Raw genomic sequence first — 14,207 nt, 5'->3', positions numbered from 1 at the left:
AGAAATTGTCTGTAAAACTTCTATAAATATTACGTAGATAGATAGAAAAAGTATTAACTATCTAATCTAAATAATCTATCTAAATAATGTTTATAGATGCTTTACTAAGTATCTATTAATCATTTAACAAGGTCAAATAATCATCGGTTGCAACAATATAAGAGCATCCAAATATTGTTTATAGATGGTTTACAAACCAATTATTAATCATTAACAAATACATAATACTAATAAGAATATAACATGTTAAATGTGTGCAACAATAAACTGTTAAAATAAAATTATAGTATTACTAATAATTGATAAACATTATTAATTATCATTTCATTGTTTGTTGACAGTAAAGTAACTATTACTATACCATCCTAAGTTTAATTAACTATCACTTTACCATTAATTAATGACGGTTACTATGAAGTGTGAACATTTTTGCAAAGTGAGATCATTCACGGGACTAATTTCAGTTTCAGAGTTACAATTTTGATTTGTTTTCGGTAAAGTTAGCCCTAATTTAAGCTGTAGTTTTAGGTCTTGGGTCAAGAACTATGATAAGTTAGTTCAAAAGAACAATTAAGGACTAATGGAGAACTGCATTTGTATATTAACATACATGTATGGGGCAGGCAGAGAGTGTGTAGAGAGTAGAGTTTATATTTCTGAGTATATGTACTGCGTACGTTAGTAAGAAAGTGTGTGTGTTGATGTGTTTGAAAGAGGGAGAGAGCACGAAGGAGGAAAAAAGAAGTGATTTAGGAGGTTAAAAAATGTTTGCAGTCATCATTTGAACTCCCCCTCAGTTTAAAAATTCTCTAACATAAATTCAGCTCACCCATAACACTGTAAAGATTAAGAGACAGATGCTCATAATGTGTGGCTCTCCTTAATCCTTAAAGAGCTACCTCATATAAACCCCTCTAGTCATGAAAAGCTGGCATCCTCCATTTGAACTGAATCTTGTACACGTGAAACCTACAGCAGCTCGAGCCTGGCTGGGAGTCCAAGTTGGAGAAGAAAAGGGAGGTTTGAGGGCTCTCATTCCTGGCAGTGCTAGTGTTAGTTCAGTCATTACAGAAAGGATGACGTGGGCCGAATGTGAACCCTTCGTGAATATGCATTCATGCACCTGGAGAGCGGGAACATTAGCATATGGGGGGTAAAGTGGGAGAGGAGGAGGAGGAGGAGGAGGAGGAGAGAGGAGAGGAGGGCAGGTACTTACTTGATGACAGGCGTGTGGAGGCTGTGAAGGCGGCAGTACAGCCTGACGCCCTGAAAGAGAAGAAAAATGGAGCCGCTGACTCATAGAACATACACACCTTGGATAAACAAGTACAAGCATGGCCTCAGGACAAGAGATTTAACTGTTGACTGTCAAAAGAGTTACCCGAGGGTAGCATTTTAGTATCAAAACCATAGAGGAGTCTGAGAATAGAAGTAGGCCAACATAACCAATCTTTATGTCTTTTGTCTCTTTAATCTTTATGCCTTCTTTTAATTTAGATTCAGACTTTTCTATGGGACGGGATTGGTGCCTCCAGTGTATGAACATTTCCATAAATTGTTTTAACCGAGGTTTATGTGATCATACAGTGTATGAATTTACCAAAAAATAGATTTTTTTTTTAACAAATTTATTCAATAATGTCATTTTTAAGATACTTTGGAATTGCGATAAGAAACCATGGCACAAATTAGAAAAGGTGCAGTCAATGATGTTGCATTTATTCTTTTTTTCCCCCCCATGGTATTTAAAATTACATTAGTGAATTATTAAATAAAGCTCCAAACTTACGCTAAATAAGAAAAACTGGCATGGCCATTATCAAAGGGCTCCCTTGACCTCTGACCTCAAGATATGTGAATGAAAATGGGTTTTATGGGTACCCACGGGTCTATTTTTTATGCTAAATGCAGTACCTGTGAGGGTTTCTGGACAACATTTTATATTTGAATCGATTGACAGCCCTAATTTATACATTTCCTATCAATGGCCAACGAGGATACCCAGACACAGAATCATAGTTACCTTAGACATGATGTCCTCCATCTCACTGCGGGCCTTGTAGGTGCCATCGTCGTAGCGGAATCGGTACAACACCTGCTCGTTCTTGAATTGGTGCTTGTCCGACACTGAAATATCACCAGAGGGAGATAATGTCACCTCAGCTGGGTTCATAAACACACCAAGCTTTAAGTATGTACTTCGGGCAGCTGTAGCTCAGTGGGTCGAGCGGATCGTCCTTTAACCAGGATCAGGGTTGGCGGTTCAACCCCCAGTTGTGGGGATGTTGAAGTCCTTGAGCGAAACACTGAACCGCAACTTGCTCGGGCGCTTCTCAGCAGCCCACTGCTTATTACATGCTTAGGATGGGTTTAATGCAGAGGTCAAATTTCCATGTATCTACCTGTATGTATATGATGAATGTAATAAACTTTAAGTTTTTAGTTTTTTTAAGTTCCTCCTGCACTCTTAACTGTGGAATATTGTAGCAAAATAAACCTTGCCTTTCTTTGCGATTTTCTAATCTTCAAAAATTGTCTATATTTACTTAAAAAAGATTGATTTTAACATCAATGTTTCTTCTTATTGTCACATGTAAATGGCTGTCAACATGTATTTAGACATCAATAGCTGCAGAGCTATAGCCAGTCTCTCTGTCTCTGTCTCTGAAGGAAAGAGGCGGGGTCATGCATCATCAACGCGTCATCAGCTACACTGCAGGTTTTAATGTTCTGGCTGATCGGACTCCTTAAAAAAATTCATGAATCCGGATCATGACGCGGATCGCCACCCAAATCTAATGGATTGTTCATTGTGCCACACCCCACCCCTCCGAAAAGATTTAATTCAAATCCATCGCGGACTTTTGGAGTAATCCTGCTAACAGATAAACAAACAAACCAACAAACAAACAAACCAACAAACCAACAAACAAACAAACCAACAAACCAACAAACCAACAAACCAACAAACCAACAAACCAATGCCGGTGAAAACATAACCTCCTTCCTAGGCCTTCGGCCTTGTCGGAGGTAATTACTCAATATTTGTTGTCATACTTGTATTGAGTCCAACTCTGATGAAACTCTGCAGATTGAGGCGAAGCTCAGGCTGTCATGAATTTGTCTGGGCCTTTTCAAACATGCAAGTTTCATAATATTGGGAGCATAGCGGAGCATTACGTAGTCAATGTATTCTGTTCCTAAATTTGTTTTACGCAGGAGGTATTGGGGTAAGAACAGACAAGAGGCAAGAAGCAAGAGGTTTGTGGGAGTTGTAAATTCTCTGTGTTGGGTAAGGCATGGGATTCAAATATTTCACATAGCAGACAGCTGCCAACTTCCATAAAACCTCCATAATCGCATTAATAAACAAAACATTTTACATCTATAATAAATCCAACACAGAAAATGGAAAACGACAAATACATACAGTACACAAACGGATGCCTTTTGGAGAAGCTAACTGCCGAACAGAAGCAGTTTGATTCCACCACAACAAGCTGGCATGGGCTCAAACAAGCTGCTGCTTTTCTCAGTCTAGACTTAAAATGTCCTCATAAAACCAAAAGGCACCACACAATCAGCCATTGTAAAGTGTCAAATGTGGAATTTAAAGCACAAAGAATGACAGCGGACTTATTACGGGAGGAAAGGAGATGTGAAATTTGCAAACATTCAAGTATGAACTGGTGTGATTTAGTGGTTCAAACATGTACAGCTGATTGGATGAAGTTTGCATTGTTTGCTCTATAAAATGCATGTGGTTGACTGTCTCTCTTTTTTATGGGTCTCTTCACATAACAAGGGGTAGATGGACAGCTTCAATTTGCCACTCTGTCACATTACCTCTCTCTGTCTGATTCCTTTTAACTGATGACACCTACATTTCGCCTGCAGGGCCTGAGCCTCGACAGTTTCCCCACACACTGCCGTCCCGCAGACCCCTGCATGTCATCACCGCACCTCTATGCGGTCGTGGGCCACAGTGAGGGAGGATTGCAGGGGATTTTCCACAGGTATTAAGGAATGTGAAGGTTGTGTCTCAGCAAATTTCCCTGAGAGGGTGTTGTGTGTGTATAAATCGAGAGTGGTTTGCACTTACTTCTGTATGTACAAGAGCCCATTCAGCAACACTCTGGACAACTGTGTTCATGCATTATGTAGAGGTTTATGTGTTTATCATTCCTCAATGCATAATTCAGGTTGGTGGACCAAGACGAGACACAAATTAGGGAAGGGGAAATAATGTGAGACACGTTTCCAGAAGTATTATTACCACACAATGCCTTTGGATCATGGTGGTTTATGCCCTAAAATTGTGTGCTCCAATATGAAGTGTGGGGGGGGACAAATTCATGCCATGATGAGTCAAACAATTACAGAGGGAGAATGTGAATCAGAGAAAAAGAGCCATGGACGAGATGACTAAACAAAGTTAAAAACAGAATAAAAAAAGACGTGACAAGGGGAGCTGCAACGAGCATGAGTAAAGATGTGAGTAAAAAGTATAAAGGGATGGAACATGATGTTTATGATGGGGTTTAACAAACAGAGAAAAACAGACAGAGAGAGTAATAAAGGGTTTTGTTTTGTCTCACCATGGTGAATGATGCCATTTTCCAGCAAGGCTTGTCCCAGGTTGACCCCTTCGTCAGGCTTACTGATCTCTCCGCTCTCTATCAGCCATGACACAAACTCACTGAGAACACAAAGACAAAAAAGAAGCATATGATCAGGCCTGCTTTCTTAAAGTGGTAATCTGTTTTGTTTTTGAAATTGTCACCATCTTTGGCATGTCGCTCCTTGCTGTGCTGCTTTTGCACGGAATTTCACTGAAACCATCTGTCAGACACACGGTGTGTTTTGTCTTAGATTTAAAGTTGGTATTTATTTCACGCTCATTCATGAAGCCTCTCATGCTCGTGGCTTATGTAAAATGCTTAGACCACACCACACTCATAAAACATGCAACACTTCCCTTCTTCGGATGGATGAGCTCTTGAACACAATGTAGAGCATCAAATTTCAAAATAAAATACGAAGAAGTGTTTTGCTCAACCTAATCTTAATGTATCAGTCTATGCCCTTATCTATAACCCCTATTTATTAGGGCGTCAATCAATTAAAATATTTATTAGATTTAATATCATTCTAATATAAATATATAATTGGAAATCAATTAACAACACAAAACAATGGCAAATATTGTCCAGAAACCGTCACAGGTACTGCATTTAGCATACAAAATATTCTCAAATCATAACATGGCAAACTGCAGCCCAACAGGCAATAACAGCTGTCAGTGTGTCAGTGTGTTGACTTGACTATGACTTACCCCAAAACTGCATGTGATTATCATAAAGTGGGCATGTCTGTAAAGGGGAGACTCGTGGGTACCCATAGAACCCATTTACATTCACATATCTTGAGGTCAGAGGTCAAGGGAGCCCTTTGAAAATGTCCATGACAGTTTTTTAGCATAAGTTTGGAGCGTTATTTAGCCTCCAACCTCCAAGCTGGTATGACATGGTTGGTACCAATGGATTCATTAGGAAGTTTCATATGATAGCAGTATCTTTACTCTACCTTTAAAACTGGGCTCGCTACAACCTCCGAAATATCGATTGTGTTAAAGAAATGAATTTACGTTAATGCGTTATTATCGCGTTGACTTTGACAACCCTTATACATACACCTTATAACACCTATGTACTGTATATGTATATGGGAGATGTTTTGATATATCTACTCCTACATCTTGGTATTTTGGCTAGCCAAAGCAACTCCCTAGTATCTGTGCAGAGGTCATTATAGATTCACTCTTTGATAAGTTGTCAAAGTCAACATGCACGTGTCAGAGTCCACCACTGAGGAAATGTAACAATGTGAATTTCAGGTTGCTGCTTTAGCAAAAGGCAGCAGCACCGCTAGCCGAGACGGTAAAGACTTAACAGTATCTCTGCTCCAGTTACCCTCCAGCACCAACAGAAACAACATGATAAACAGAGCTTAACTGTTTTTTTATTAGTTTTTGTTGGATTCTATTGCCCGAGCCAGAGCAGGAGAAGAAAAATGTCTTCAAGTGTTAGCGGTAAGAAACAACTACAGGTGATGATCGAGTAAATGAAATTTAACCTAATGCATCGTTTGTATATGACAACCACTGTTATACACTCCTGACTGAGGCTTTGATTGCTAAATGTATGTATAAATGTGTATAGTGTGGCCAGTTAGCAGAGCGAACATGGGGATGGTAATTTTTCCGCCAGACTATTCCCTACTGCAGCAGGAGTGACCGTTGCTTTTATGCTTGTACTGTATTTCAGTGACACATGTGATGCATATTATGTTTATGATGCCTATTGCTTTCAACAGGCCCACGTGACACAACCAGTGAAATACATCCCCTCTGAAGCGGAGCTGGCCTGGATGTTCACTACTTACGCAATGCAATATATTGACACGGTGCATGGCTCTTTGAGCAATTTAGTTCAGTATGACATTTTAAATGGTTACACTTTGAATTAATTACTTCGTCCACAGGCACAAACATGCATCTACAGTACATATAAGTACAAGTAGAAAACTTTCTTTGAAATTTCTCCTTTTCTCCTTTGCTGCAAATAGCCCTCAGGCTTTGATACTGTACATGCATTAACCATCCAAATTTAAGCGCTTCAGCTCCGCTCCCTTCTTTTCACGCCCAGTGTGCGCTGAACAAATGTTTGAAGGAGAAAATTACATTCTCCCCTTCTTCGTCTTTCATGCTGCTGAGTGTGAAACCACTTCCCCAGATAATGATGAGAAGTGAATTGGAGAGTGCTAGGGGGTGTGTGTGTTTGTGTGCGTGTGTGTGTGTGTGTGTGTTCATGAACATTCCAGCATGGGAACAATTTTGAAGCATGTGTGTGTGAGAAATCTGTGCTTGTGTGTGGATTTGCTTTCAGGCAGTCATGCAACGGACTGTAGTGGTCGACAGATATAGCGGGTTATTAAAAGGCGATATAATAATGATAGTTTGGAGCAGGAAAAAGCCGGTCGCTGATTAATCGGTCGTGCATTCATGCCCCCCAAACCTCCGTATCGAAGTATGAGTGCAATTTCATGGGGTCTTTAACTGTTGTTTAGATTATTATCAGGAGTTAATCACATACACACGAATATTTTTAGCAAAAGTGGCCCGCATGCAAAACGGTGATGTATAAAGTCGACCCACGAGCATATTATTGCTGTATGTGTATGATCTTGCAGAACTGCGGACACCTTGAGCCACCTGCTACTTGTCCTTTATGTCTGCCTGACGCCACAAAAGGAATACTTTATCATAATTGGGAAAGAAATGTGCTTTCATGCCTGCATTATTAGTGTATGTGTGTGTTTATTGTCTCTCTGTACGTTCATGTCAAAGCTGGTGGCTGTTAATTGACACTGATAGGGGACTGAATGTGACGGGATGTTGTGTGTGTGTGTGTGTGTGTGTGTGTGTGTGTGTGTGTGCGTGTGTACGTGCGTGCGTGCGTGTGAGTGTGTGTGGATGTTATGTAAGAGTCAGGTTAATTTTGGACACAGGCTGTTATGGAAATTAATATGATGAGCAGGAATATTGTGTGTGTGTGTGTGTGTGTGTGTGTGTGTGTGTGTGTGTGTGCGTATGAACGAGGAAGAAAGAAAGAGAGAGAGAGCCTTCAGCCACAAACAGAGAAGTAGATGGCAAGGATAATGGATTTGTGGGAATATCTGCTGATGATTGGTTGAGCTTCCGCATATAACTGACAACATTAGCGGGAGCTTTTCGAGTGAGCCCCCAGGCTCAGATACACAACTGCTTTGTCTCAATTCCACACTACATTCTGACCTGTGTGCAGTTTACGTATCCTCATACAAGAGTTTGTATGATATCTTATGAAAAGTTATTCCTCGTTTTTCGTGCGTTTCGTGAGAATGTCCAGCAACACGTGTCAATTTCTGCTTGTTACATGAATACAGTCTTTTCAAAATGAACTTCCGTCTTCACAGGAAACAACTTGGTTAGGTTTAAGCATCAAAACTACTTCAGTTCAGTAAAGGTTATGGTTTGGGTTGAAATATCTACGGAATTGGCGTAACTTAAATACAGAAGTTATGTGACAAATAAGTCAACGTTTGGGTTGAAATAACTACGGAATTGGCATTACTTAAGTATGGAAGTTACGTGACATATAAATCAACATTGACTTGGGTGACGTTTGAAAGTCTAGTGTTTTTTGACCTGACCATCCACTCCAACTTCCTCCCCGCGCAGACTTTGTCGCTCTTTGTACTTCCTGGTTCACGATTACTTGAATTACATACAAATTGATTTTGTGGGATATATATGATTTACAGTGCATCACTTTTCGGAGGTATAGCTACGAAAGGTGTATGAGAACAGCCTGGTGCAGTATATACTATATACTAATCTTTATAGTATGCTGTTCTTGCAGTAAGTATACAAAAAAAATCAACATACTTTACTGTTTTATGCTTAAAGAAAATGGCACAATATATGGGTGCCCTTTACATCAATTAAATTGCAACTTTAGAATGTCACTGCCAATTAAACTTCACAAAGAGAAATAAGAGACAAAAATGTTATCCCGAACATTTTTTTGTTGTTTGGTTTTTTTTAAGAACTTTCTGGAGCCACCTCATCACCAATTTGCCTTTTATCTTAATTTGTTCCAGCTACATTTCCATTGTGCTTGGCATTGTGGGACAGTAGTGTGCATCAAGTGCACACAAGTATGTATCCTGACTTTTTTATTGCGTACTTCATTTTGTCATGTTTCAAGTGTGAAAACACTACATGCTCAGAATAAATGTGTAGTATGGAATTGGGACACAGCTTATGTATTTCCCTTCAGAGGTTGAGAAACTACAATGAGATCTAAAAGCTAGTGGAACAGAAGCTAACCCAGGTATGGAAAAGGGAGATCTTATTCCGTCTCCTCCTAGCATTAACTCTCCTCTTCGCACAAAAGCGTAAGAACAAACAATACAAGCAAATTAGGTTATGAACATTCATCACTTTAAATCCCTCCTCCAAACGATGTTAGGCATGCACTGACACGACCAAAAAAGTAGCAATAAGAAAATCTAAAGTGTGTTAACACCGACCGTCTTCCAAAGTAGACAGTAGACGGATGACGGGATGATGCTATCAAGACAACAGGGTGCTATCACACCGGCAGTCAGCATCTCTGTTTGATCCAATAAGCACTCAAACGTTGCCCGCTGCTAATTTCATCAGAGAGACAACTGCAGAGTTAATGCAGGTTGCACTCATCGTCAGGAAATGACTGAGTGATAAAGTGAGGAAAGCGGGAGATGATGATAATAATAGTGAAAACAGAGTGAGGGGAGGAGGCAGATAAACTACACTTACACCACATGGGCGAGGCTTAGGAGGGAGGGAGTGACTGAAAAAGGATTGTCTGAGAAACGAAACATTCATGTTGGCAAACACTGGAATTTGAACCAGCTTGACAGCCACTGTTCTGGCACTGAACAGTGGCTCTGACCTACCAGTGGATGGGTGCAAGATAAAACATTACCTCTATGAGGATACTAATAACTAGGGCTGTCAAAGTTAGCGCGATAATAACGCGCCAACGCAAATTAATTTTAACGCCACTGATTTCTTTAACGCGTTAACGCAACTTGAGATTTTTAGGTTGTAGCGGGCTAAGCTAGTGAAGATACTGGTATCATATGAAACTAGAATACCTAAGGAATCCATTGGTCCGGAAGGAGGCTAACTAAATAACTCTGCAAACTTGCTCTAAATTTTGGTGAGGAAAAACTGGCATGGCCATTTACAAAGGGGTCCATTGACCTCTGACCTCAAGATATGTGGATGAAAATGGGTTCTATGGGTACCCACAAGTCTCCTCTTTACAGACATGCCCACTTTATAATAATCCCATGCAGTTTGGGTGCCATGTTATGATTTGAGCATATTTTTTTATGCTAAATACAGTACCTGTGAGGGTTTCTGGACAGTATTTGTCATTGTTTTGTGTTGTTAATTGATTTAGAATAATAAATATATACATACATTTGCATAAAGCAAGTCTATTTGTCTACTCCCATATTGATAAGAGGATTAAATATTTGACAAATCTTCCTTTAAGGTACATTTTGAACAGATAAAATAATGTGCAATTCATTTGCGATTAATCACGATTAACTATGGGAATATTATGCGATTAAACGCGATTAAATATTTGAATTGATTGACCAGAACATCTAGTGAGGTACATTGTACAGAGAGAGGAAAGCACCCAGACAAGGACTTTATACGACTCCACCGAGATCGAACACGTCTCCCAGAAACACCATTACAGTTCTGAGAAACCCATTAGATTGGCTTCTCGGCAGTGGCTGATGTGATAGTCAACGCAGTTATCGTCCACTACATTTACCTCTCGAAATAAACTATTTCAGATGGGGGATGCATTTAATGATTTGTAATATAGTGTTGGCAGTGTTACAGATGGTAATGGTTTCTCCCTGGTTTCTCTTTACAATACCAGTCATCAGTCACCATCGTAGTCTTGCCTAGTTTTATTTTTTGTTTCCCAAAAATTTTAATTGCTGCTCCGGATCTCACGATCGCTGCCTTGAGGGAAACTTAAGCAAGTCTCTCATCGTCTATTCATTGTAGTGAAACATCAAGGGGACAGAGAGGGGGGATGGCTCGTTGCAGAGCCTTAGTTAAAGATCCTTTGCTAATGTGTGAGTGTGTGCTCGACGATATGAGTGTGTGGGGAGCAACTTGGCCCTTTCTATGAACCGTGAGAGGAGACCATGAGGGGGGCTCATTAAGGACGAGGATGTAGGGATAAAACAGTTTAGGCATCATGCCAGGACTTGGGGAGACTGGATACCAGCTCTTTTGAAAGCCTGCTGATCTTACGTAACAACGTTTTGTAAGGATCCCCTTGTGAACAGCGCAGCGTTGCAGTCACATTCTTGGAACCTGAAGAAGCCAGGCACCGAGGAAGCAAAGAAACTCACTTTCCCATGAAGCACTTGGGCACAATGCTGAGCTTCCTGCGTCGATCCTTGATCAGGTGCCGACTCTTGGTCATCATCATGTGGTAGAGCTTTTCCCCCTTCTCTGCAATCATCACATAGGCGTCCCGTTCCATTCCCAGTTTGAGACCTACGAACAAAAGAGGAAAACAAGTCAGATCCAAGAGGATTTGTCACCCTTCCCATCAGTGGATTGAGACGCAACAATAAACTTTTCTGTAAAAACAGTGACTGTATCACTAGAAAAATACAGCAGACCCATTACTGGACACAAATTTCAACTTGCTTTCCACAGCTCTCTACACGTGTCAAAGCTAAGAGGCAAAGGCTGTCATGGTGCAGTTAGAAGAGACAAACGGGCCTTTGCCTGGACGGCCCGGTTGTGTTCTGGTATTGTGCAGATGGAACGAGGCCAGGAACAGAGCGCGGCGGCTCGGGTCTGCCACAAGCTTCTGAAACAAACCCAGATGTCAATCTCTCCTAGACATGTTGTTTTGAGAATAAGTAGAGTTCAGGAGGGCAGTGTGATCCTGATCTGGTTTCTGTGTTGGTTTGTTGACTATTATTCCTCTATTGTAAAGCAGAACATGTGAGGGCTCATTGTAAGGCCTGCCGCCCCAGTAAAAGCTCTCCAGTGAGTTCACAGTTTGAGCTGCTTAACCTCGTCGTGGGGTTTGATGAACTTCTGAACCTCAATGTGAGACTTTCTGACTCGGGCAACTCAACTCTGCTGCACTGCGCCTCCCTAAGCTTCTTAACTCTACTGAGGGACACATCAAGCTGCTGAACTCCACTATAGAATATCTGGATCGCGTCGCGATACACTTGATAGAGAAAACATAATATATTTGTGACACCTGGAAACAGATCTAACTTGGGATCATTGCAGTGGGCAACTCCGGGGTCTGAGAAGTGAAGCCAATACGAGTGCCTTAAAACTGCATTCTTTCTAATAGCCAGCAGGGGGCGACTCGGAGGGATTTCTCACACCGACGAGCTCCGCTGCCAATTCAACATGCTAAATCTGCCGAAAAACCTCAGACACAGGCAGACTAAAGCAGTCGGTGAGGAACACACCACAAAAACTAGGTCGACAGATGCTCAGTGACGGCCCATAACTGTGTCAGGGCCTTTAGGGCGTGGCTATCTTATGATTGACAGGTCGCTACCACGGCGTTGTCCGGTCTGGGAGTTGTCTGTGTTTTCATCTTTCATCTTTTCACTGTGTGTTTTCAGTTCATGAAAGTTAATTTTATCTAATAAAAATAGAAAATAAATAATAATAATAAATAAAATTATATCTATATCTAAAAGTACCTTATTGAGCATTCGGTTGTCGGTGACTACGTCCACTTCTTATGTACAGTCTATGGATCTTTGTCACTTGTCAACCACCTTGCTTTCTCTTTGGGCAGTTGACAATTGGATGTTGTTTACCATTGTTACAGTGAGCATTGCCGATTGGCTAATAAGCCTAGCGAATCAGTGAATTCACCTTACTCCTTATGTTTTTGGTTTGAATATGGTAGGTGACTTTATTTGTCTTCCTGCAGTGTTTTTTGTACTACAATTACAAACTGCTGACTAGTTAAAGCCTCTCATGCAGCCGTAGAACATATGGGCATATTGGCGTTCAGGTGGCTTTGAAGTGACTTCATCTGCAAATTCGAGCAGAAGGCATAAGGAAATGTGCGGCGTTGGAAGGCATTTAATCTTTGTCACTATTCCTTTGAGGTCAGCTTGGAGTGCCAGGGTTATGGCTGTGAGTTGCAAGAATCTGGCGATACGATACATATCATGATACGGGGGTTACGATTCAATATATTGCGATATATTGTGATTTTTTAATCTAATTTCAGGAAAACTGTCATAGTGTAAAGAATACAACACCATATGCATAAGATCTGAGTAAAATAAGTTTTTACTTTTGACGCTATCAGAACAGTGGGATCTGTATTTACATTTATCATAGTCCCTGTAACATCATAATACTACTTTGAGAGGGCACGTACACTGAGAGGGCGCATCTCTTTGCAAATGAAATAAAGCATTGACTGAGTTAATCTTTGCATGTTAACTATTCATTAAAAATGTATACAATGTTTTTGAGAATCGATTCAATTCGATATTCAATCGAAGCCAGGGTCCTTAATATTTTCTGACTCTTTACACTGTTCAGTACAAACTCTGCAATACCGTTGAAATGCTGCATTATGCAACTTATAGCATTCAAAGTTAGAAGGACTGTGGTGGAAGTCTGAGCAACTGAAAGGGAGAGAGAGGGGCGAGACAAACGGCTAACTCTTGAATCCAGTTTTCCCATCGAGTCTTTGGGGCTGTGCACTGGCAGCCCATGATGGAGGTGGGGTTATATTACATTTGACAGCAGCTGGAGTCGACTTAAACAATGAGCGTCATTGAACAACAGACGGGGCCTGTCCAGCGAAGAGGCCCCTCAGCTTCTGTTCCAGCTGTCAGAGTTTGTCTTGTGCTGCTCCTCGTCTTCCGGCGTTCACTGGCACAAGCTCGTACCCGATCGCATTATCTGAATCACGCATTTTCCCTGAACTGCCATGAAAACGGTGATAAGACAAAAACACCTCCAGCTGGCAGTTGTTGAACAATGAATGTCTTTTAGGAGAGCCACATGTCCAGAACGGGGATACATGGAAAAGGTCACATTAAACAAGGCGTGTCAGGAAAAGCAATAATGCATGAAAAAAAAAAAAAGCTTTGCCAGGATTTATTGCAGTAAAACTTTATCATGTTGCTGTCTAGACTGTTAGTAAAGAGGCTGAGAGAATGGTAAGCACACTGAGAGCAGACTATACTGTAGAGGGGGTAACAGAAAGGGAGAGTGTGGGGAAATTGGGCACTGTGACTGATCTGGCATCTGTTAGCCTCAGGTCGATTTCCGCCGGGTTGAAACCAAACACCACAAGCTGCAGCACACTCCTTCGTACTTATTCCTACTCTGAAACCCTTTCATCACGGGATCAGATGCTGATGACGTCGAACTCTGCTGCGGATGCTCACTTAATGTAAAATTACAGAGAGTAATTCGCAAAAATGCGTCTATGTTGACAGTTGTACTCAGCCAACGCGCATGTGCAGCTAAACCGATGAGCATTTTCAGCTCAAAGGTTTCAATT

At 40.9% G+C, this 14,207-nt stretch overlaps 1 protein-coding gene across 3 annotated transcripts in view; it reads right to left on the bottom strand.

The window, feature by feature from the left end:
• The window catches only part of prex1 (phosphatidylinositol-3,4,5-trisphosphate-dependent Rac exchange factor 1), a 110,262-nt gene that overhangs the window by 47,732 nt on the left and 48,323 nt on the right, over positions 1-14,207 (bottom strand). For all 3 annotated transcript variants that reach the window (XM_037774119.1, XM_037774117.1, XM_037774118.1), the window contains exons 10-13: positions 11,038-11,185; positions 4,599-4,699; positions 2,024-2,127; positions 1,217-1,266 (exon numbers count right to left, since the gene is read on the bottom strand). In XM_037774119.1, the coding sequence (XP_037630047.1) occupies positions 1,217-1,266; positions 2,024-2,127; positions 4,599-4,699; positions 11,038-11,185 (403 nt within the window). The remainder of the gene's footprint in view (positions 1-1,216; positions 1,267-2,023; positions 2,128-4,598; positions 4,700-11,037; positions 11,186-14,207) is intronic.

The sequence above is a fragment of the Sebastes umbrosus genome, chromosome 6 (assembly GCF_015220745.1).
Source record: "Sebastes umbrosus isolate fSebUmb1 chromosome 6, fSebUmb1.pri, whole genome shotgun sequence".
In the NCBI taxonomy this organism is placed as follows: Eukaryota; Metazoa; Chordata; class Actinopteri; order Perciformes; family Sebastidae; genus Sebastes; species Sebastes umbrosus.
This window is presented reverse-complemented; position numbering and strand designations above follow the sequence as displayed.